General features: G+C 53.4%; 1 protein-coding gene and 1 non-coding gene across 3 annotated transcripts; both read left to right on the top strand.

Annotated features, from left to right (window-relative positions):
- Window positions 1–1976: 1976 nt before the first annotated feature.
- Window positions 1977–2080, top strand: LOC115933020 (U6 spliceosomal RNA). Its single transcript, XR_004069075.1, has one exon. It is a non-coding gene; the product is annotated as a U6 spliceosomal RNA (small nuclear RNA).
- Window positions 2081–4120: 2040 nt separating this feature from the next.
- ANHX (anomalous homeobox) lies at window positions 4121–22269 on the top strand. 2 transcript variants are annotated; one of them, XM_031000970.2, is made up of 10 exons: window positions 4121–4598; window positions 6096–6366; window positions 8830–8957; window positions 12553–12676; window positions 13348–13564; window positions 14063–14183; window positions 14682–14974; window positions 19190–19337; window positions 21217–21301; window positions 21615–22269. In XM_031000970.2, the coding sequence occupies exons 2-10, from the start codon at window positions 6118–6120 to the stop codon at window positions 21699–21701; spliced, it is 1452 nt and encodes a 483-aa protein (XP_030856830.1). In that variant the 5' UTR covers window positions 4121–4598; window positions 6096–6117; the 3' UTR covers window positions 21702–22269. The 2 variants fall into 2 exon arrangements, with proteins under 2 accessions (XP_030856830.1, XP_055213789.1); XM_055357814.1 differs by having other exon boundaries at window positions 4152–4598; window positions 19163–19337.
- The last annotated feature ends 397 nt before the right edge of the window (window positions 22270–22666 follow it).

The following is a 22666-nucleotide window of genomic DNA, read 5'->3' as shown; positions in this document are numbered from 1 at the left end:
TGGAGCAGCCTGTCCCGGGGAAGGCCTCAACCATGACCCAGAGGAAGGAACTGCAGGGCTGTAGCCAGCCCCTTCTGAGCTTGTGAAACAACAGCCTCTGGCCCTCTGAGCAGGGCAGTCGCACCAAAGAAGGGGTCATTCCTAATCCTCTCTGGGTCATATGTTGGGGGGTGCTTTAAATGGATGATCCTGTTTTCCTGCTCTCTGGCCCTGTCCACATCTGGTTTTTAAGGGCTCAAACTCCAAGAAGAAAGGAAGGGCTGATGAATCACTCTCCGAAGCCCTAGGCTCCCTCTGTCCTTCTAAAAAATTCTACCCAGGACACCAGACACGCCCTCTCTTTTCCTGCCCGCGTATCTCCCTTGGTGTTCCCCAGAAGACTGGCTCTCTATAATTCTGTGAGCCTACGTAAGGGGCCCGAATGACAGATCCCCAACAGCTATGAGCCCCCTAATAAGCACACAGACGTTGGACAGGTCTCCTAAGAGGTACTCATCCCAGGGCCATCCAGCGGCTTCAAGATGCGGATACAGCAGGGCTCCCTCAGGAGAGCACCACTGATAGTGGGTGTTCCCAGGATGGAAGACAGCAGCTCAGGATGGAACAGAGGTTCTTACGAGGCTGATGTAAATCATCTTCCAGCCTTCTGTGTTTCAGCTGCTTACGATGGAAGAAATGCAAGAATTCCCAGGAAATTTGTTTAAAAGACACATAATGATAGAAAACTTACCAGATTTTGCATGTGCTAAAGATAGTGTATATAGAAAGCAAAATGATGACAAAAAGAGCACTTACTGAATATTGACTCTAATTATCTCAGTCCCACCAAGGAAGAGGCCCTATTGTTATCCCCATTATGCCAAAGAGGAGAAAAGGTACAGAGAGGGTCAGTAACTTGCTCAAGTTCACACAGCTATTAAGTAACTGAACTGACAGTCTACCCGAGGAAGCATGGGTCCAGGAAGGAAGAGAAAATCCACAAATAGTGGGTAAGTATGCCTTAGAATGTGTCATGTGTTACTGACTGCATTTCACATTAAAGAGCATGGAGGAAAAGGGGAGACAGCCTATATTTACAATAGGCATTGGTAACTCAAATTTTGGTACTGCCCTTTATTAAAAGTAATGCTTAAAAAGGGTTCGTTGGCCAGGCGTGGTGGCTCACACCTGTAATCCCAGCACTTTGGGAGGCCAAGGTAGGCGGATCACAAGGTCAGGAGATTGAGACCATCCTGGCTAACACGGTGAAACCCCGTCTCTACTAAAAATACAAAAAATTAGCCGGGTGTGGTGGCTGGCATCTGTAGTCCCAGCTACTTGGGAGGCTGAGGCAGGAGAATGGCATGAACCCGGGAGGTGGAGCTTGCAGTGAGCCGAGATCATGCCACTACACTCCAGCCAAGGCAACAGAGCACAATTCTGTCCCAAATAAATAAATAAATAAATAAATAAATAAATAAATAAATAATTTTTTTAAAAAAGGGGGTTCGTTCTCGGCCGGGCACAGTGGCTCACACCTATAATCCCAGCACTTTGGGAGGCCAAGGCAGGCAGATCACGTGAGTTCGGGAGTTCGAGACCAGCCTAACAAACATAGTAAAACCCTGTCTCTACTAAAAATACAAAATTAGCCGGGCATGGGGGTGCATGCCTGTAATCCCACATACTCGGGAGGCTGAGGCAGGAGAATCACGTGAACCCAGGAGGCAGAGGTTGCGGTGAGCCGAGATCGTGCCATTGCACTTCAGCCTGGGCAACAAGAGCGAAAACTCCATCTCAAAAAAAAAAAGTTAGGGGGAGGTTTGTCCTCATTTAGAACACTTGCAATTTAAACACTGAAGTGCTGAAGTTAAGAATGCAGACTTTTTTGGCTAGTCAAGTGAAGCAGTGGGAGTAGAGAAAGAACTCCATACGTGGTTGTGATCAGTTAGTTGTAAACACCACTGCACTTGAACTATCCAAGGATGTGGACTTTTGTGCTCACTTTGGCAGCACATGTACTGAAAGTGGAATGACACAGAGGTGAGCATGGTCCCCGTGCAAGGATGACACACAAATTCATGAAGCTCCATATTGTTTTAAAAAAGAAGGTAGAGGCCGGGCGCGGTGGTTCATGCCTGTAATCCCACCACTTTGAGAAGCCGAGGTGGGTGGATCACTTGAGGTCAGGAGTTCTAAACCAGCCTGGCCAACAAGGTGAAACCCTGTCTCTACTAAAAATACAAAAATTAGCCGGACGTGGTGCTACGTGCCTGTAATCCCAGCTACTCAGGAGGCTGAGGCAGGAGAATCATTTAAACCTGGGAGGCAGAGGTTGCAGTGAACCGAGATCGCGCCACTGCACTCCAACCTGGGTGACAGAGCGAGACTCCATCTCAAAAAAAAATAAAATAAATAAAAAAGAAGGTAGACTTTCGAGTCTGACAATTAAGAGAGGCCAGCCTGGGCAACACAGCAAGGTCACGTGCCTAAAAAAATAAAAATACATTAAAAATGTGTTGAATTCATTTAAATCTAACAGTGTAGATATTTCGACATTTTAGGCCCCATTGTTTTACATTCGTTAGTGCTTAATGGGTAGCGAGCAATCTTTAGTCCACATGGCAGGAGGTAAAGGGAGGACTATTGCTCGACTCTGTTCTGTATCTCAGACAGCTGCAGTCTGTTCTCCACCCCCAACAGGGGGCTCCAGTCCCAATAGACTCCGTCATTCAGTACTGCTTCTCCACAACCCTGTTGTCCTGTTCTTTCCACTTCTTAAAAAGAAATTTAAAAATAGAAAACCACAAAATTATTTTATAAAAATTAGAAAATGTGGATAAGTGGCCAGGCTCGGTGGCTCACACCTGTAATCCCAGCACTTTGGGAGGCCGAGGTGGGCAGATCACAAGGTCAGGGGATCAAGACCATCCTGGCTAACATTGTGAAACCTCGTCTCTACTAAAAATACAAAAAAAGTTAGCCGGGCGTGGTGGCGGGCGCCTGTAGTCCCAGCTACTCGGGAGGCTGAGGCAGGAGAATGGCGTGAACCCGGGAGGCGGAGCTTGCAGTGAGCCGAGATCGCGCCACTGCACTCCAGCCTGGGCGAGAGAGTGAGACTCCATCTCAAAAAAAAAAAAAAGAAAAAAAAAGAAAATGTGGATAAGCAAAAAGAAGAAAATTAAAATGCCTACAAAAGATACTGAAACAAAGTGGTAATTGAATCACCCCAGACCCACCAGGGTTTAGGATGTGGCATGCATCATTTTATCTCTGCTTTCCATGTGGGCTCCTACCTCTGTCTTAGAACCCAGCCTTCTGCTGTACAATGTATCGCGATCATCAGCTGGGCCCAAGCGACCTCAGCATCACTACTAATAACCTGCCAGGAACCCATCCCCTGTCTGAACCGTGGTTTATTTCTCAAATCTTCCACCAGAGGCTTGGGCTGTTTTCTCATCTTCACTGGAACAAACACTGAAATGTTTATCCTGCGTCTTATGCGTGTATTGACTTTTTTCCTTCCAATTAGACCTTTACTACCTTTGAAAACCAACTCAAGGCCGGGCACGGTGGCGCGCACCTGTGGTTTGGGAGGCTGAGGCAGGAGGATCACTTGACCCCAAGAGGTTGAGGCTGGAGTGAGCTCTGATTGCGCCGCCGCACTCCAGCCTGGGCCACAGAGCGAGACCCTGCCTCTAAACAAACAATTCAAGGTCTCCGGGTAACTTCCGAACTCACTGTATAAAAAAAAAACACACACACACACAAACCCACAAAAAACTATAAACTCCACAAGGGCAGAGGCTGGACTGCACCCGTGCCAGGACTTGGGGTGTTCAGTCATTTCCCAGCTACCTTTTGACCAGGTCTGCGAGGACCCCACTCCCGCCCCAGGATCGCCCCGTGGTGCCGGGAACGCCGGTGGTCACGGAGGTCAGCCGTGGTCAGGCTGCCCTAGGCTTCCCCTGAGGGAGCCACCCGCAGGGCCCACCTGGGTGGAGCCCCCCGCCGAGGCTGAGGTCGGAACTCCGCTTGGACCCAGGCGCGTCCCCCGGGGGTCTGCGTTCCAGAGGCGCCCTCCTCCCCCGCGCTAGGAAAGCGCTGCGCCCCACTGAGCCGCGACCCCAGTTTGACTCAGCTGCGCCTGCGCCGGCGCCAGAGCCAGGGCGGGCGGCGCGGGGTCAGCCGTGGGTCACGACTCCCTCGGCTCCGCCGCAGGGCGGGGGTCGCGGCGCCCTCCCCCACCAACCCCGCACCCCGCGCCCCGCAGAGCCTGCTCCTTCCGGCGCTCGAGGACGCAAAGCTCCAGGCCTTTCTGACCCCGCACTGCACACCCCAGAAACCCCAGGTCCTCCGGGACGTCCGGGACTCCTCGGACCCGCAGATGCCACGGACACCAGATCCCCCACGGACCCCTCAGCTCCCCCGGACTCCGCGGTCGCATCGGGGGCTGAGGGGCGCCGGCCCCCGGGACGCCTTGTGGGAGGGGCCTCGCGGGGATTGGCTGCGGCCTGGATACTTTGTAGCACCCGCACCTTCTGTGCTGCCCAGCGCCTCCTCGCCAGCCCCGGGTGCGCGCCAAGCACGTGCGCCAGCGCTGAAGCGGGTCCCGGAGGGTGAGGGGCGCGCGGGCAGGGGGGTCCGGGAGGGTGAGGGACGCGCGGGGGCAGGGGGGTCCTGGAATGTGAGGGGCGCGAGGGCGGGGGTCCCAGAGGGTGAGGGGCGCGCAGGCGGGGGGGGTCCGGGAGGGTGAGGGACGCGCGGGCAGGGGAGGGTCCTGGAGGGTAAGGGGCGCGGAGGCGGGGGGTCCTGGAGGGTGAGGGGGGATCCCGGACGGTGAGGGGCGCTAGGGCAGGAGTCCCTGAGGGTAAGGGGGGCCCCGGAGGGTGAGGGGTGCGGGGGCCGGGGTGGGGCTGAGGGTGGAGCCTCCCAGGCTGGAGCCCCAGGCAGGAATTTCGGCCTCCGCAGGGAGCAGCGTGTCAGAAAGGTAGGCGGGCTGGGGGCCATGGGCGGGGGTCCCGCCACAGTCAGGAAGCCAAGCAGAGCCACCTCCCGCGACCCTTCCCCTCCATTCAGCTGGAGCCGGGTGCCCCTCAAGGCACCGGGCGGACAGGCCAAGGTACCCCACAGGAACCTTTTTCCTTCCTGAAGTGGCAGGAACCCCGCCCCTCCCAGAGCCGGTGGGGGTCGGCGTTGCAGGAAACCCAGGCCTGGGAGCCTCCTCTGCCCTCCTCCAAGGCCCCTGCAGCCTCTGTTCCCCCAAGGGACCCCAGGTCCAGGGCCTCCTGCCCACTGTGGCAGCTGGAAACTCAGAGCCCCGAGTCAGGACCCGGGTGAGATGGCGCTAGAGCCCGGGAAGGGGTGGAGTAGACGAGGTCGCGTCTCCTTGGCGGGCGCACGGGAGATGATGCAGGCGGAAAGAACCCCTCGCCAGGGAGCGCGCAGCCTACCTGGTTCTTCGCGGCTGTGAGGATTTACAAACCTTTTGGAAAGCAGTTTGGCAACACCTACTACCCTGCCCCCACTTCTGTGAATAAAAGTGTATTCCGCAGAAGTAAGATCGATTGGGGAAGGTTTTCTGTTGGGAAAAGCAGTCACTGGCAGCTGCCTGAATGTCCTTAGGTGAGGCACCGTTAGAACAAGTAAAGGTTCCTCCTGTGTGGATGCAGGACCAAGCGTGTGATTGCAAAGTGTGTCTTTGACACTGTTTGGATTAAGTATTGGCATGAGCAGTTTCTGCTGTTAAAACAAGTGCATGTATGTGGGTTCAGATGAAAGGCCTTGGCATCCACTGGTGACCCCTGCACACAAGGTCCCAACCCTACTGAGCCCAGAGCAGTGGAGGAGCTGTTGCAGACAGTACCCAGCCCAGTGCTTGGTGCACAGCCGTGTTCGTTAAGGACTAAAGTATTTGGGGGATTAGAAGGAAATTCTAGAGGGTGTCTGCTATGGTGCTGCCCTCTCTCGGGATGTGTGAGGTCTTATTCCTACTCTACAAGTGTCCATGGCACAAGAGCCGTGGCATCACCTGCTTTGCAGAGTGGGTTGGGCGATTGACTGACAGAAAGGACGTGGTCAGTGGTGGCCATTCTTGTGACTGTTTGTGTTGGCAGAGTGGCCACGACCCAACACAGGATGCAGAGCTTCCTGACTCTGCTGAAGGAGCATGAGGACACCTGTGCACCCCCGGCGGAGCTGGTGACCCTTGCGGGCAGACTGTGCCGGGACTTCCAGGATGACCTTGCCCAAGTGCAACCTTTGGTCAAAGCCATTCTGGACAGCCAGCTCCGCCTGCACCTCCTGGACAACGCAGATGTGGCCCTGGCGTGCGCCCGTGTCCTGGACCAGCAGGAGCAGCAGCAGGCGGCTTGCCGGCTCCTGGAGGTAGGCCTGGGCTACAGGGGTGGGGTACAGAGAGAGGTAGCAACTTCTTTAGGCAGCCTCCACCCATCTCCGGCACTGCAGCAGTACCCAGGAGTTAGTAGGAACCCACTGGCCAGAGGCCCACCCCCAGGCCTTGGAAAAACCTGGGAGGCAGGTTTTATGTAAGCTTAGTCCGCTCTCACATTACTAAGCTCTAACTAGTTTGGTAACCTGAGTTAAAACTACTCATTCGGCAAATCCCTATTGAGTGGTGATCTGTGACAGGCAAGATGCCAATAAAGTGAGTGAATAAAATGCAGTCCTGGCTTTGGAGAGCCAGCATCTTAGCAAGGCATTCAGACAGACCGCTTCTCATTCCCCGGCTGCAAGTCTGCAATGGAGAACTCTGAAAACCAAAAGTATCTCTCACTCACCTGCTGGTACCTTCAATCTCAACGCATTAGGCACTGAACCTGACCTGTGCTGATCTGAGGCTATTTATAGTGTTTATTGTTCCAACTAATGTGACCACTGTATGTTTTGCTGCCTAAATAAGAGTATGCTTGATGACAGGATGCTGCCCCAGGTCGTGCTGAGTGGTGCATGTCATGTGCTGGATGCCTGCGTTACTTGCTGAAATCTGAAGAATTCTGAATCGCAGAAAATGTGGCCCAAAGGGTTTCCAAAAAGGAATTTGAATGCCTATTTTTCCTTTCTTTGACCCTGTAAAACAGTCCATACATAATTCATTGTGAGTTTACCTTCAAGATACTTGGTTCCTTCCAACCCCTCACCAAGCTAGTGTGGTGTCCTCCTGCCCCCTCCACCTGTTCACACAGCAGCCAGAGGGAGTTTTTACAATGCAAATGGTGTCACAGTGTGCCCCTGAGCAGTGGCTCCCAGAACCGGGGCCTGAGCCTGCTGCTGTCCTCTCACCTCTGACTCCTCCCAACCTCCTCTGCAGTGGCCACACCAGTCTCCTTGCCGTTCCAACTCCCGAGATGTTTCCCTGTCCCAAGGCCTTTGCAGGTGTCTTTCCTCTGTTAGAGGCTGGCGCCTGGCTCTCCGTGTGGCCAGTGCCTTCCTACCCTTCTGGTTTCTACTTTAAATGTCAGCCCGGGGAGGTGGTGCCTCCTTCACTCTCCAGTATTGCCCCTCTGTTACCCCTTTTCTGTCCCTGCCTCTGTTTGTAACTAGAAGGTTGTTTGTCAGTCTGCCTCCCTTACTACACTGAAGGTCCACGAGGCAGGGCCACCACAGCCTTTCTCCCTGCATGATTGGCTGACACACAGCACGACACCTAGAACCTAGCAGGGCTCCAGGTCTTTCAAATCTGTCAAAATAAATGAAGTAAACAAACGAGAGAGTGAGAGTTAGAGTTGTAATGACTGCCGTGAAGGCAACCACTGGCATCAGTGATGAAAACCCTCTGCAGAGGAATTAGAAGCTCAGTCAGGGTGACCCACAGGTACGTCTGAGGAGGTGACTTGTGGCTGAGACCTGGGAGGCATGAAGGGACCACCGCATCAAGAATGGGCGGCAACCCCAGCCTGTGCAGGGTGTTCCTGCCCCCACGTCAGGGCAGGGGGAGGTTCCCATGCAGGTTCCCTGAAGGCCGCGTGCTGAGAGGAGAGTGGGGCACAGAGCCGTCGGCTCTGAGGGGTCACTGCCGAGCAAGACTGGGCCTCTCTGATGCCTCAGAGAGAAAGCTGAATGATTCTCAGCACCTCCCTCACCAGGATGGTCCAGGCAACATCGTAGTTAAAGGCCAGTGTGGGGCCACAGGGATCACTCCTGTGGCAGATGATTGGAATTAAGGAAATGGTGGGAGCCACACAGGAATCACGGGAGACCAGCACCAGGCATCCTCCGTCATCAGCAAAGTCCAGTTAAGTGGATGGGTGTACTGGCCACAGACAGGGACCCCTTCGTCCCCCTCACCTTAGATTGTGCCGAGTACCTGAGGGACCAGCACTGCTGCTGGGAGACAAAGGTCTTTCATGTTAGACTTGAATCAGACATCAGGCCCTCAAATCGCACCATCTGGTTATAACCACTGCTCCACCTCCCCTTTGCTGTTGGCCAAAAGAGAGTCACTGGACTTTCCCCTTGCCACATGTGCCTTACCTTTGAGGTACAGCTGGGAGCTGTGCTCATCTTGTGTTTTGGGGAGGGTTGAAGGTTTAAAGGCAGGGGCCCATTCAAGACTGATGTGAGTGCATCTGCCCAAGGTCTATGAGGTGACCTGGCAGGCCTAGGGTCACACCGCTGAGCCTGCTAGGAATGGAGCGGGGGCCATCTGACTCATGCCTGCATTGTGTGGCCACACTGGCACTTGGTAAAATCAGTGGATTTGAACCCAGAACCCTGCTCTTCCCATCACTGCCTTCCCCAAGGCTGAGTTGGTTTGGGATGGCAGACGCAGGTCCCAACAGTGCTCCAGGGTGGGCAGGTGGCCAGAGCTCAGTACACTCTTCTTGGCAGGGGTGCCAGGTCCCAGGAGGCAGCCAGGAGCTAGTGCAGCTCTGGAACGACATCCACTACCGTCTGGTCATGAGGAGGCTGGGCGTGGCTGCACTCACCCCAGTGCAGAAGTTCCGCTGCAGGAAGAGGTAACCTACAAGCATTTACTTGTGCATATTTCATGGGGATCCCAAGGGATTAGATGTACCATGCAAAGCCCAGAGGGGCTGAAGCAAAGTAGAGGTGAGGAGATAGGGACAGGAAATGTCCGCTGGAGCAGTAATAGTCACAGCGTAGTCAGCATAAGATGACTTCAGTGGGTGTCACACCTGTGCTGGATGCTGGTCACTGATACACTCTCCACCAGCCACTTCAGTCAGCTGATGGCTGGAAACGGATGGCTGACCACAGGGTGACTGAGGCTAAGGCCAGGAGGTGGTCATCCTCATCATCTCTGCCCAGCATCCACCCAGGGACTGGCCAGAAAGGGGGCTATTGGGCCAGGGACAGTGGAGATGGAGGGCAGGTGGGAACAGCTCAACATGTGTCCCCAGGTCATCTAATCCCCACAATCTGGGATCTGGGTGGCCACTGAGAGGTTGCAAGGTGTTTCAAAGAGTTAAGGGTGAGAATGTTGCCAGTGTTAGCATGAGTTACATGTCAGGTGCTCAGAATAGTGCCAGGCACATGATAGGCACTAAATAAGTGGTAGTCCTTATCATCGCCACCATTATCAGCACTAAATAAATGTTACTAGTAATTTTTATTATCACCATCATCACCACTTATGGATGAGGAAACGGAGGCACAGAAAGGGTAACCTGAGGTTCCACATGAGAGAGAGGTGCGAAGCCAGGACGCTAGCCCAGACACTGAGAAATTGGAGCCTTTAAAAAAAAAATTGAGACAGGGTCTTGCTCTGTTGCGCAGACTAGCATGCAGTGGGGCGGTCACAACTCTGCAGCCTCAACTTCCCGGGCTCAAGCGATCCTCCCACCTCAGCCCCCCAGGTAGCTGTGACCACCATGCCCGGCTAATTTTTAATTTTTTGTAGAGACAGGGTCTTGCTATATTTCCCAGGCTGGTCTCAAACTCCGGGGAGCCTTATTCTTCATCTCAGGTGCTCTCCACTGGTCAGGAAAGGGCTGTAGATCTTGCTGTGAACTCCTGACAGCCCAAGTCATGAAAGATTCCTGAGCCACAGGGCCTGGTCGGTAAGAATGCTGGTCACTGGAGGAAGAAGACATGGATACCTTTTGGGCTCAGAGAATTTTCTTGCGTGGTACCCATCAAATAGAGTGACAGAGTAAGACAAGTCGTCAGAAGCCCAGCAGTAAATCAGCTGTGGGGTCTTCAGGGGATGTGATTGTAGCCCCCCATGGGCATGCTGACACCTGCCAGAGTGCAGTGGTGTCATCTTGTCGACATGTTTGTTAAGCACCCCCTGCCTGCTGGGTTCTGGGAGGTGCTGGGGATGAAGGCCAGGCTCTGCCTCCATGGAACTGACATTGGGATGTGGACAATAGTCAACAGGCAAGAAAATAAAGTAGGTCACATAATTCAGAGAGTGAGAAGTGCTATGCAGAGAATATGTTCAGAAGAGGGCTGTGCAAGGTTGGCTGCTTTAGATGGGGTGGTCAGTGCAGGCTGGTCGTAGGCTTGGAGGACAGTCTTGAGTGTGGTGATGTGTCAGCCATGTGAGCAGAAGTTTCTGGGAAGGGGCAGCACATTCAAAGACTTGGGATCAGAGAAGCTTGGTGTTCAGGGGCAGATGGGAAGTATTTTGGGGTGTATGTGTTCACAGCCCTTGAAAAATGTAAAAGCAATTCTTAGCCTGTGGCCATAGAAGCAGGTGTTGGAGTGGATTCGCTCACCCTGCCTTAAAGGCTGATGAGCAGCAGGAGGACATTGAGCCGGCAGCCATGGTAGCTGCTGGATTGGGTTATGACCATGCTGATTGTCCCCGGGTGGTGTCAGGAAGGGATGGCATCTGAGTCACAGAAGATGCAGATACAGGGATCAGGAGTAGATGCTGGAGTTTCTAAGAGGTTCCAGGCATGGCCCAGGGCTGGGATCGTGGCTGGGGAAAGTGGAGAGTGTTGTGTCAGGGTAGATTTTGGAGGTGGAGCTGGGGGGTTTGCTGATGGGCTGTACACATGGCAGGAGGTAAAGAGAGGGCTAAAGTAGACTCCAGGGCTCTTGGCCTGTGTGGGAACCACCAGGAGCATGAGGGTTCCTTCACTGAGGTGCACAGGAGCTGGGGAAAAGTTTGGAGAGGGGGGATGGAGTTGTTTTGGGATTCATGATGTGTGAGATGCATTTTAGATGTCCAAGTAGGCACTGGGATGACACGCCTTCTACAGACAAGTAATATTGGTGCATATATCATCTTTTTCTTATGAAATATTCAAATCTGCTCAGCACTAGAGAGGAGCATAACCAGCTGGAACACCCCCAGTGTCCAGCTCCAGTATTGCTCAGACACGCATCCCTTTGTCATCTCTGTGACTGACACTGAAATCCTGGGAGCGCACAGAGAAAGGGGTCCTCTGTGTTCAGGGGACAGACCTCTGGGACTTTGCAGCCCAGAGGAGGATGAGGAAGATTCAGCTGAGACGTGGCCAGTGAGAGGAAGAGGAAATCCAGCAGTGCAGAGTTCAGAAGCCAGTGAGGCTGAGGAGGTGCCAGTTAAGAGGAGAGCTGAGAAATGAACTTCGGATTGTGTGAGCTGGGCAAGTGCTTTTAGTGGCAAGGTGCAAGGATCCAGGTGTGTCACAGAGACAAGGAGACAGTGGCAGTGATCCAAGATCATTCCTTGAGAAGTTTAGCTGGAACTGGAGCAGACTCATGGGGTAACCACTGGAGGTGAGAAATTTACAGAGCTTAGCAGCTCATGAGAATGACTTACTAGAAGAAATACTGGTGATGGCAAGCACGGAATTAGTTCAGGGGAGCGTTCTTGGTGAGATGGGGGATGAGCAGGTGCCACGGCTGGAGCCTCCCCTCACCAGGGGCCCCACAGGCATTTGGGGAGTGCAGAAGGGCTGGCAGGTTTGCTGGGGGCACAAGTGGTGCTTCTCTTCTGAGAACATCTTGGTGAAATGAGAGCCAGATCACCCAAGGACATTAAGTCTTGGGAGGAGGTGTTGGGGGTGAGAGACGAAGGGAGAAAGCTGGCATGGCCATGCAGGGTGGCAGGGGTGTGAGTGCTGCAAGCCTCAGAGGACTCATGCAGGAATAGGGCTGATGCCTGGAAACCAGCGATGAACAGAAAGCACTGAATGGAAAAGCACACAGGGTGGCAGCCAGGTCCTGAGGACAACAGTGTGTGTGTGTGTCCAAGAGGGCCATCCATGGGAGCTCCATGGGCTGAGGACACCTGTGTGTGAGTACATCGAGGAAGGCTGTGCACGCGGCCTCCATGGATGAGGATGTCTACGTGTGAGGATGTCCAGGAGGGCCATCCATCGGGGCTCCATGGGCTGAGATGCACCCAGGAGCACCGCAAGGGCCCACAGAGGGCTCCTCACAGTGGCCTGTAGATGTTCTGGAACAGTATTTGTCAGGGTTTGTGCATGTCTGTGGGAGAGACTCTAGTTTTCACTAACTGGAGGCAGAGAGAGGCATCCCCCAGGAGGAGGCACAGGGAAGGAAGTGTCACCTTCTGCAGAGGGCCGGGCCTGGAGAAGGGAACAGATTTGGAGGGGTCCTGTCTGTTACCACCTCCTCACTGTCCTTACCCAGGAACCCCCCGCCCCCCTCCCTCTGCCCGGAGGGGCTGAAGAGCCGGAACTTCCCCAGAGAGGTTCGTGAGAGGCTGCACAATTTCGCTGTGGGGGTGAACACCAACCCCAGCAAGGCTGAGAGGGTAAGAATAGAAGATACCCAGGACCCAGGGGATCCCTGCCTGGTGCCTCCCTGTCCCCCAAGGGGTACCCCCACCCCAGGCTCCTCAGTGGCCTCATCCGCCAGGGTGCTGGTGGTTTCAGCCCCTCCTCTGGACAGGGACCTTGTTGATTGGCAGACTGTCCTGTCTGCCACATAAAGGGTTTCATTTTCTCACGTGGAGTCATAACATCTGTGTATGTGGCCCCACGGCTGCTCACTCAGCACCCACTGTGTGCCAGGCACCGGGACGATGGGTTGAGGCGTCTGCCGGCCGACATGCTCTCCACTGCACAGTGGGTTTGTGCCAGGCACAGGCAGTGTGGTTCTGCAGGCGCTGCCCCTCCAGGGGCTTGGGGTGGCCCTGGGCATGTTGTCTGGGTGGACCTAGCAAGGGCCCCACTCAGGGGGACGTGCACATGTGGCTGTGCAGACAGCCTGACCTGGGCCTCACTGCTCAGGGGATGGGGATCAGCCCAGGGAGGTGAGGCCTGCATGTTCTGCTCATGTTCACCACTCTCTGCTGTTCTTGGAGAGGTTAGGCTGGGCTGTCACCCCCTTTCTTGGTGTAAATGAGCTGTCTGAGCCACTTCTACACACCCCCTGTCCTGAGGGAATGGAAGCAGGGCTAGAAGTCTTGTTGTTTGGGGGCAGGAGAACTTGGCATTGGAGACGAGCTTGACCCCTGAGCAGGTGTACAACTGGTTTGCCAATTACCGGCGCCGCCAAAGAGCCCTTCCCCGGCACATGAAGCCAGCCCAGCAGGCCACAGCTGAAGACCCTGGTGCAAGGGAGAGGGGTCCTGACCTCCTGCAGCCCTCAGGCAACCCCCGTGTTGACTCTGGGTTTGTGGACAGGCCTCAGTGGTCAGGTGAGTGGCCTGAAGGCCCCAGTCTCCTTGTGGTTGGGAAGCTGGTTTCTGACAAGGGCCAGGCCTAGGTAGTCACACAGGTTACAGGGGTAGCCCTCCTCCAATCAGTAGGTTCCAGGTGTCACTCTGTGGGAGCAAGATCACAGGGTCCGAGGGTCTGAGGCTCAAGATGCCCAGGCTGGGCTGTGGCTGCCCCTATGCATTTTGAGGTCACTGTGTGGCCGGGCCAGGAGCTGGGCTGGAGAGGAGGGCATCGTGTGGCCAGAGGAGGAGTTGGTGAGTCAATTTGAGAAGTGAACCAAGCACCGGGATTTGGGGTGTCCTGGGTTGGCAATTATGGATTGTTGGTTCGTACCAAAGACAGGACAAGAAGCAAAAATATTGGGATGGCCCCATGGCAACAGCCTTTTCCAGCCAGCAGGGCTGCTCATACCTGATGGGAAGGAGGTTGGGAACCAGAGCCTCACTAAGTCTCCCCTCCCATCTCATCACTTTCAGACGAACGTGAGGAAAAGGGGCCTCCACAGTCCCCACAGACCACCCAAGGACCATGGGAGCCACTGGCCTTAGCCCCGGACTTTCCTGCAGATGAGACAGTCTCAAAGCCACTGGATGTCAGGTACTGTCATCTCCATGGCCATGGAATCATCTCACCTATTCAGTTCCCTTTCCTCCTCAGGTGGAGACTAGGGCATGAAGTAGGCATAAGGGTGACAGGACCCCCACACTGGGATCAGGTCAGACCCCAGGGAGAGGGAAGCCACCAGCAAGGAGCCCACGTCAGGGACTGGGGTGGGGGCGGCGGCTTCTGACCCCACACGTGCTCCTGCAGCCTGACTCATCACCTGAGTTCATGTCTGTCTTGGAGAACGGGGGAACAGACTTAGAAGGAAACACATGCAGCCCTGCCACCTAAAGACAAACCCAGCTGTCCCTGTGGTTTGTTTCTAGTACTTCGTCTGTTTTGCTTTTCATTGAGTTAATACCAGCCAGTATCTCTTGAGTTCCTACTGCACACCAGCACTGTTTGAGCACCGTTGTGCACCCTGTGCTCCCTCCTGCCCTGCCCTGAGGGAGGCTCTGCCCACCAAGAGACAGTGTTCTCCATGTCCCCCAGGTCTCTGCCAGGTGGCGAGATGTACCAGGAGGGGCCTGGCCATGATCCTGCCACCCTCCCCCTCTTCTGCCCTGGCCCTGGCCTCTGCCCTCTGGCTGCTGGCAATGACATGCTGGACCCCTCTCTGGCTGCCCCTGAATCTTGGCTGATGTCTCTTGCACTGGCGTCCTCCAAGGAAGTTTCCTTCCAGACTGGGCAGCTGGTCCACAGCCATGGGCTGGACTTCATGATGGGCCCTGCAGACACCGCTGTGGCTGTGTCCATTGCCACCCTTGGAGATCCCAGCCCTACAGGTGGGTCCACTTCAGACAGACCATGAGTTTCAGCACCAGAAACTGTGACTACTCAGGTCCTGTTTGAGGGGATAGAAGTGTGGGTAGGGCCACACGGCTTGAACCCATGGTAGTTGATTAGACCTGGAACCAATGTAGCCAGAACAAAGACTCTTCCCACAAACATCCCAGATTATTTCTCATCTGTTTTATTGTGTGTGTGTGTGTGTGTGTGTGTGTGTGTGTGTGTGTGTGTGTGTGTGTGTATGCATATCACTGAAGAGGAAGAGTTGAAAGGAAAGAGCTGCCACCCTGTGCTCTCCACTGCAGTCCACTTGATTTATCTGTTAACACCGGGTGCGGCAGAGAAGGCTGAGCTCCTTAGGCTCCCCGCTTGTGCACCCCCTCTCAGCCCGTAGCAGAGATCCCATGATTTTAGTGTGTAAGTTATCGTTGAAGCTGTAAAGTCATTTGAAGAGTGTGTATTTAGATGTATATTTTGCCCATCCAGTACACCAGAAGCATGAGACTTCTCACTTTGTAAGCAGGAAACTGGAGCTATGACTTCACCCACATTTCTTTCTTTCTTTTTTGTTTTTTTTTGTTTTTTTTTTTGAGACGGAGTCTTGCTCTGTCGCCCAGGCTGGAGTGCAGTGGCGCGATCTCGGCTCACTGCAAGCTCGGCCTCCTGGGTTCACGCCATTCTCCTGCCTCAGCGTCCCGAGCAGCTGGGATTAGAGGGGCCCGCCACCTCGCCCGGCTAATTTTTTTGTACTTTTTAGTAGAGACGGGGTTTCACCGTGTTAGCCAGGATGGTCTCGATCTCCTGACCTCGTGATCCGCCTGCCTCAGCCTCCCAAAGTGCTGGGATTACAGGCGTGAGCCACCACGCCTGGCCTTTTTTTTTTTTTTTTGAGATGGAGTCTTGGTCTGTCACCCAGCCTAGAGTGCAGTGGCACGATCTCGGCTCACTGCAACCTCTGCCCCCAAGGTTCAAGCGATTCTCCTGCCTCAGCCTCCCGAGTAGGTAGAACTACAGGCACCTGCCACCACACCCGGCTAATTTTTTGTATTTTCAGTAGAGACAGTGTTTCACCATGTTAGCCAGTCTGGTCTCGAACTCCTGAACTCAAGTGATCCACCCGCCTCAGCCTCCCAAAATGCTGGGATTACAGGCGTGAGCCACCATGCCCAGCCAAATTCACCTATATTTAATATTCTATGGGTACATACATCTTTTCTCTTCAGCTTTTTTTTCTTCTTGGAGCTTCTCCGTGCCTTTCCTTTTCCTTTTTACATTGTCTGCTTTTATCACATTTTTAACATCTTCCAGCATTTGAAGCATCCCATCTGAAAACTCACTGTTGGGGGCCCTCCATTTTCCCTTTCCCCTCCAAGTGACAGCTCCCTAGGCCTGGAGTGAAGCTATTGTCCCCAGTGCTCCCATGCTGCTTCCCTGGGTTTACTCCAGGGTGTCCTGAATTTCAGGTCTGGTTCTTTCTTCGACTCCCTTGTTTTGTTAGCCAGCAGCTTCAATTAACTTTGCAAGAAAGAGTGCCTGCAAGATAAATTATCCGAGTCCCATTTGTTCTAAAAATGTCTTTAATCTGTCTTCAAGTTTGGTTAACAATTTTGCAAGGACAGAATTCTGAGTTGAAATGCTTTTCCCCCCCTCATAATTTTTTGGAGCTCTTAGATTCTTTTTTTCTTATTTTTTTGGAGGGGGGGTCTTAAAGTTCTGAAATTTCACACTGAGGGTCCGAGGTTGTGGGTCTTTTTACTTCATCTTGCTGTTAAGACTTTAATCTTAAAGAATAAGGTCCCCTGGCCGGGTGCAGTGACTCACGCCTGTAATCCCAGCACTTTGGGAGGCCGAGGCAGGCGGATCATGAGGTCAAGAGATCAAGACCATCCTGGCCAATATGATGAAACCCCATCTGTACTAAAAAATATTTAAAAATTAGCTGGACATGGTGGTGGGTGCGTGTTGTCCCACCTAGTTGGGAGGCTGAGGCAGGAGAATCACTTGAACCCGGGAGGTGGAGGTTGCAGTGAGCTGAGATTGCACTACTGCACTCCATCCTGGGTGACAGAGTGAGGCTCCGTCTCAAAAAAAAAAAAAAAAAGAATAAAGTCTCCTGTAAGCTCTGGGCATTTTTTTCTAATATCCTTTGATCGTATCTTTGATAAGTTCCTGCTTCCGTGTTTTCAGCTCTCTCTTCAGAGCACAAATGTTATTTGGATGTTGGAACTCCAGGACCAGTCTCCCAAAGAACTTACCTTTTATCTTGTATTTTTTTATTGATGTGCGTTTTGGGTATTTCTTAAATTCTGTCTTCTGATTTTTTGCTTTAAAAGTTATATATCTTTTTTTTTTTTTGAGGCGGAGTTTTGATCTCGTTGCCCAGGCTGGAGTGCAGTGGTGCGATCTCAGCTCACTGAAATGTCCGCCTCCCAGGTTCAAGCGATTCTCCTGCCTCAGCCTCCCAAGTAGCTGGGATTACAGGCATGTGCCACCACGCTGGCTAATTTTGTATTTTTAGTTGAGATTGGATTTCACCATGTTGGTCAGGCTGGTCTCGAACTCCTGATCTCAAGTAATCCACCTGCCTCAGCCTCCCAAATTGCTGGGATTACAGGCGTGAGCCACCGCGCCCGGCCAACAGTTGTATATCTTAAGAGAATTTCAATCCTTCTTTACTGATCTCTGAACTCTTCTTCCTTCATAGATTGTTACTTTCTATGGATGCAATATCTTACACTTCTCTAAGGTTCCTAATAATAATTTTTTAAAACGTGCTTCATTGTCTGAAGTCAGGACTGTTGGGACTGTGGATTCTGGCCCTTCCTTGATGCAGGGCCAGAAAGAAGAAGGGATCTTAGGGCTCGCTCCTCAGGAGAGGGCTTGTCAGTTTGATCATACTGACCTTTCATTTTTTGCTGTCCTTTTTATTTAACTGTTGGACACTCACATTTGCCTGTCTGTACTTACTGACGAGGCTGGAGTGGGGACGGTCAATGGGTGTCTTCACAATGGGACAAGAGGAGCTGGTCTTCAGGCCTGGGGCCTGCTCAAGTGAGGGGGGATGTTCTGTGGGAATCAGCGAACTCCTTTGTTCTGTCTATTGAAACCCCTGCCTTCGGGTTCCCTGCTGCTGCCTGGGTACCCGGATGCTCTCCCTCCCGAGCTCCTTGGGAATCTCAGCCCCTGCCCCACACCCCAGCTCCCTGCCAGACACCCCATCACCATGGCTGCACTTGCGTCCTGACTGCACGACTGTGGACATTGTGCTCGTGGCTTTCCCTTTCTCTTGGAAAGAGAATGCGTAATCTATTGCTGTACTATGATGGATGGAACTAGAATGTCCAAACTAGTGTTTGAACATTATTTCCTCTCTCCAGAGTGTCTGTAAGGTCTGCATGAAAGAGGAAATAGCAGAAAGCAGGCACATGGTCAGGAAGGTCCCTTCAACCTAAGAAGGTGCTGGGCAGCTGGGCACCAGGTTAGGTGGTCACTCTGCTGTACAGGAAGGAGGACCACATAAGCCTCACCCCCAGGCCGCTTGTTCCGTGTCTTGAGATCAGGGTCATCTTAATGCTTGTTTTACAGCCTAGTAGACTCAGGGCAGGAAAAAACCTGCCTTTTCAGGCCACAGCTCTCCTAAATGTCCACCCAGAATTGACCAAAACCACAGTAGCTTGTCTAAGAGTGAGAGATGTTCTGAGATACGGTCTGGAAAGTCAAAGGGAGGGGAAACTAGTGACAGCTAGTTTCCTGAGACACTGAGGTATACCTCAGTGACATCTTGGTAACCTTAGTAAGAGGTAAAAGTGGAAACCACCAAGGGCTGGTGGCCGAGCACTCCGTGAACCAGCCACAAGAGGAAACTGAGGGCTCCTGGCACATCCTTCCGCACCAGCAGGACGGAGCAAGCTGCAGACTCTGACTGGCACTGAGGGCACATGAGGTCTGCGATGACAGCAGCATTTAAAGTCAGCAGAAGCAACCGTGTCTTGGTCTCTGGAAGCCTGGAAGGCTGTTGAGATCAATGGTTGTGACAGTTCCTTCCTCAGAGAGGGAGACTGAGGCCCAGGGACCGTGAGTCTGGTTCACGTGGCGCGGGCTGGCTGGGCCGGAGGCTGCATCCGCCTCCCTGCTTTGAGGTCTTGGTTGTGTCACACGTGGGCTCTGCTCCTTTCTCCTGCCAGTGTGCCGTGGAATCTCATTACATGCAGGGTTTGCTGGCCCCCCCAGCGGCCATCCCCAGAGCGTGCAGTTGGAGGAGGGTCTGGGCACAAGCAGTGGACGGACAGAGCTACGGGTGGGCAGCTTCCTGGTGACACAGCCCCCACTGCAAGCTCCTGAATTCATCCTCACCCAGAGGTAAGCCCTGAAGAGCCACAGGCCTGGACAGTCCTTTCCACGGGCCACAAGGTAGGGTAATGCCCAGTTTATAGACTCACCATCCCAGACTGTGCAGATAGGGTCCTCTCCTTTGGATTGCTGAAAACTGTAACAGTCCCCCCAAGCCTACACCTACGAAGAAAAGGGTAGTTTTTCTCTCAGGAGAGCCCAAAACATCAGAGCAGATGTGGGCATCCCATGCATTGGACATGATCAGGGTTCACCCTTACCCCCAAATCACCCTGGACCCCAGCAGCCTTTCTTTTCCCTGAACAAACACTGTCAGTTTCTGGCAGAATCAAGATCCTGATTTTATATTCTGAATTGTAGTTTTCAAGGGACTTGGGGTCTTGAACAGCCTCCGTGAGCACTTGCTGTTGATAGTGTCAGTGCTGTAGAAACAGAAGATGACCAGGGCCTTCGGGGCCAGCCCAGCAGGTGGGATCCTGCAGAGACAGGGGGGATGGAGGAGTGTGGCAGGGTGGCCTGGGGTCCTCTGGTGGGGAGGCTATCACCCCCGCCACCCCTGTTCTAGCAGACGCCCCATCCTCTCTACACTAGGGCCACCAGGAGCAGAGCAGATCCCCAGGTTGTGGGGTCTCCCTCATCAGGGAGCTGAAACCAGGTTGACTCAAGGCTCATGCTAGTGAGGGCAGAATTACAGGGGGACATAGGAGAAAAGGCGGAGCAGTCCCTAAATCACATGGTCTGCTTGCTCAAACAGCCTGATTGTGAGAAAATGTACACCACACAGATGGACTCACTTTTCCATTCATGGCTGGGAGCTGAGACCAGGCAGAGGCTGCCATGGCCACGGTGTCCCCTTGTGTGTCTCGCCTGACCTCTCCACATGGCCATCTCGACCCCTTCTGTTGCTCCCCCAACTCCCATGCCTCCCTGCTCCGACCTGAAGGCCATGCTTCAACCTGAAAACATCAGTTCCTTCGTTAAAAGTGGCTTCATTGAGGTGTAATTGGCTGTACATGTGTAGACAGAGCACCTGAATTTTCTCAGTGTGACTTTCACATCCACACGAGGCCACCACCGTGATGAAGGTCTTCAATGTACCCTCCTCCTGCCTTTCGCCTCTCCCTGGCCACCCAGGACCATGGATCTGCTTCTGTCACTAAGGATTAGCTGCATTTTATAGAATTTCATGTAAATACGGTATATTTTCGGGTCTTTGTTTTGCTCTGGTCTGGCTTCCTTCACTCTGCATGACGACTTTGAGAGTCACCGTGTTTTGGATGCATGAACAGTTCTTTCTCTCTCTGGGGAGCCACGTGCCATTGCGTGGATGTGCCACAGCTTCTTCACCCTTGTCCTGTGGATGGGGATTTGGGGGCATCACAGATAAAGCTGCTGTGAACATCCTGTATGTGTATAGTCTGCACACCTGCCTTCATTTCTCATGGTGCATGCCCAGGAGTGCCGTGGCCATGTCACATGCTAGTATGCGTTGACCTTGCTGAAGAACCACCGCCCCTTGTCCTGAGTGACTGTGCCGTGCATCCCTGCTCTCCCTCCTGCTCCCCACAATCTTGTCTCCACACCCCAGGCCTCTTCCTCCTTTGAGGTCTCTGTTTCCTCCACATTTCTGTTCACTGGCTCTTCCATGACCCTGCTCTGAGCCCTCTGTGCAGTTGCCCCTATGACCCACCGGGTGACCCTGCTCTCTGTGTAACACGTTCCCCTCCTAACACCCTACATACATGACAGCCCTGCAGGAAGAGAGTCTGTTCTGATGAGTGTCAAGTACTAGAATGTCTCCTGATGAGGAAGAAAGCACAGCTGGGTGGATTTTGTCACCCAGTGTCCCCTTGAGATAGGGCCTATTCTTACACTGTCTCTTTTCCAGCCCTCCAGAGCTGGCCCCAGCCCCATCTGCCTTCCCTGGCCCTGTGTCTGCCATGGAGCTGAGCCAGGCCCTGCCCTCCAGCCAGGTGAGGCTTCCCTATGAGCACTGAAGGATTCCCTCTTTACTCCTGGATCTGCAGCTCATGGTGCTGAGGAGGGTTCAGCTAGTGCCACTGGAGTGAATACACCAGGCAAAGATAAACAAGGGGCAAAGATGATTTGTGGCTGGACATTACTGGACTGGGAGCTGGGGTGAGGGATGCTGTGGGGCAACATTCCCTCCTGAGTCCGGACTGGTTGGCGGGGGGGTCTTCCCAAGGTCAGGAGGTGCCCAGGTGGGAGGGCAGGTCTTGAGCCTGGAAAGGAAGCCTCTGTGTTTACCACTGTGTTGTCTTCCAGGTGCAGTGTTCTGATAGCCAGGCCTCTGGTGATGCCTTCTGGGGAGCCAGGATGCTCCTTGAGTTTTCAGGGAGCAGCCTGGGCTGAGCTATCCTCAGGAGCCAGACAGCACCCCAGGAGGAGCGGGTGTGGATGGTCTGCCTGGTCAACACAAGGAGTTACGGAGCTTTATCCTGAATACAAAAGGAAGGTCCCCAGAGTTCCCCCGGGGGCTCTGCTGAAAAGCAGAGATTCTTTCCCACTGCCATGTTTGAATAGTTTGGTTGGCAATTCCCTGTAGTAGAGAAAGCATTTGAGAAATGTTCGTGAGATCAGAAGTCAAAGGTGGGTCTGTCCCACTCACGCAGCACTGGATCAGTCGGGCTCCGGGGCACTCGTGCAGAGAAGGCCATTCTAGAGAGGGGAGTGTTCTGCTGCTGGCTGCCTTGCCGTCTGCCCGTGCACACGGCCAGACTTTTCCACCAAGTTAACTGAGTGAGGTATGAGGAGTGTTCTGAGATGTCTGTGTGTAGGGGCTTCTCCCTTGAGTACTGGGAGGCAAACCTGTCTGCGAATGGCCTAGGCAGGGCAGAGTAGGGTGGATTTTCCCTCCAGGTTGTAATTCACTGTGTCTACGACACAAATGTTGTAGTCAATTAAAGTTTAATGTTTTGAACTCCCCCCTTGTATTCACTTAACCATGTATCCTGGGCATCTGTCCATGTCAAAGTACAGAGATGAACATCAGCCTTTCCACCCGGGGCCAGTGTTTCATGATGTGGGTATACATTAATCATGCAGCAGTGCCCAACAGATGGACATCTGGACGGTTTCTAGTGTGTCTGTTTTATATGCAGCATTAAGGGTGGGCAACCCTGTCCTCTGCCCTTTGCCCTTCACCTGGCTGCTATTAGGATAAATTCCTGGAAGCTGAATTTCTGGGTCGATTATGGTAGCCGTAGGTGTGGACTGTGGATTTTGGAGTGTCTGTGACCTTGTGCTCACCTGGCCACGTGCCCATCTCAGGGGAGAGCCACATGTGGTCTGGGCTGAGATCAGTAGCCCTTAACCCA

The sequence above is a fragment of the Gorilla gorilla genome, chromosome 10 (genome assembly GCF_029281585.2).
Source record: "Gorilla gorilla gorilla isolate KB3781 chromosome 10, NHGRI_mGorGor1-v2.1_pri, whole genome shotgun sequence".
NCBI lineage: Eukaryota > Metazoa > Chordata > Mammalia > Primates > Hominidae > Gorilla > Gorilla gorilla.
Note: the sequence above shows the minus strand (reverse complement) of the source record. Positions and strands in the feature narration are given on the sequence as shown.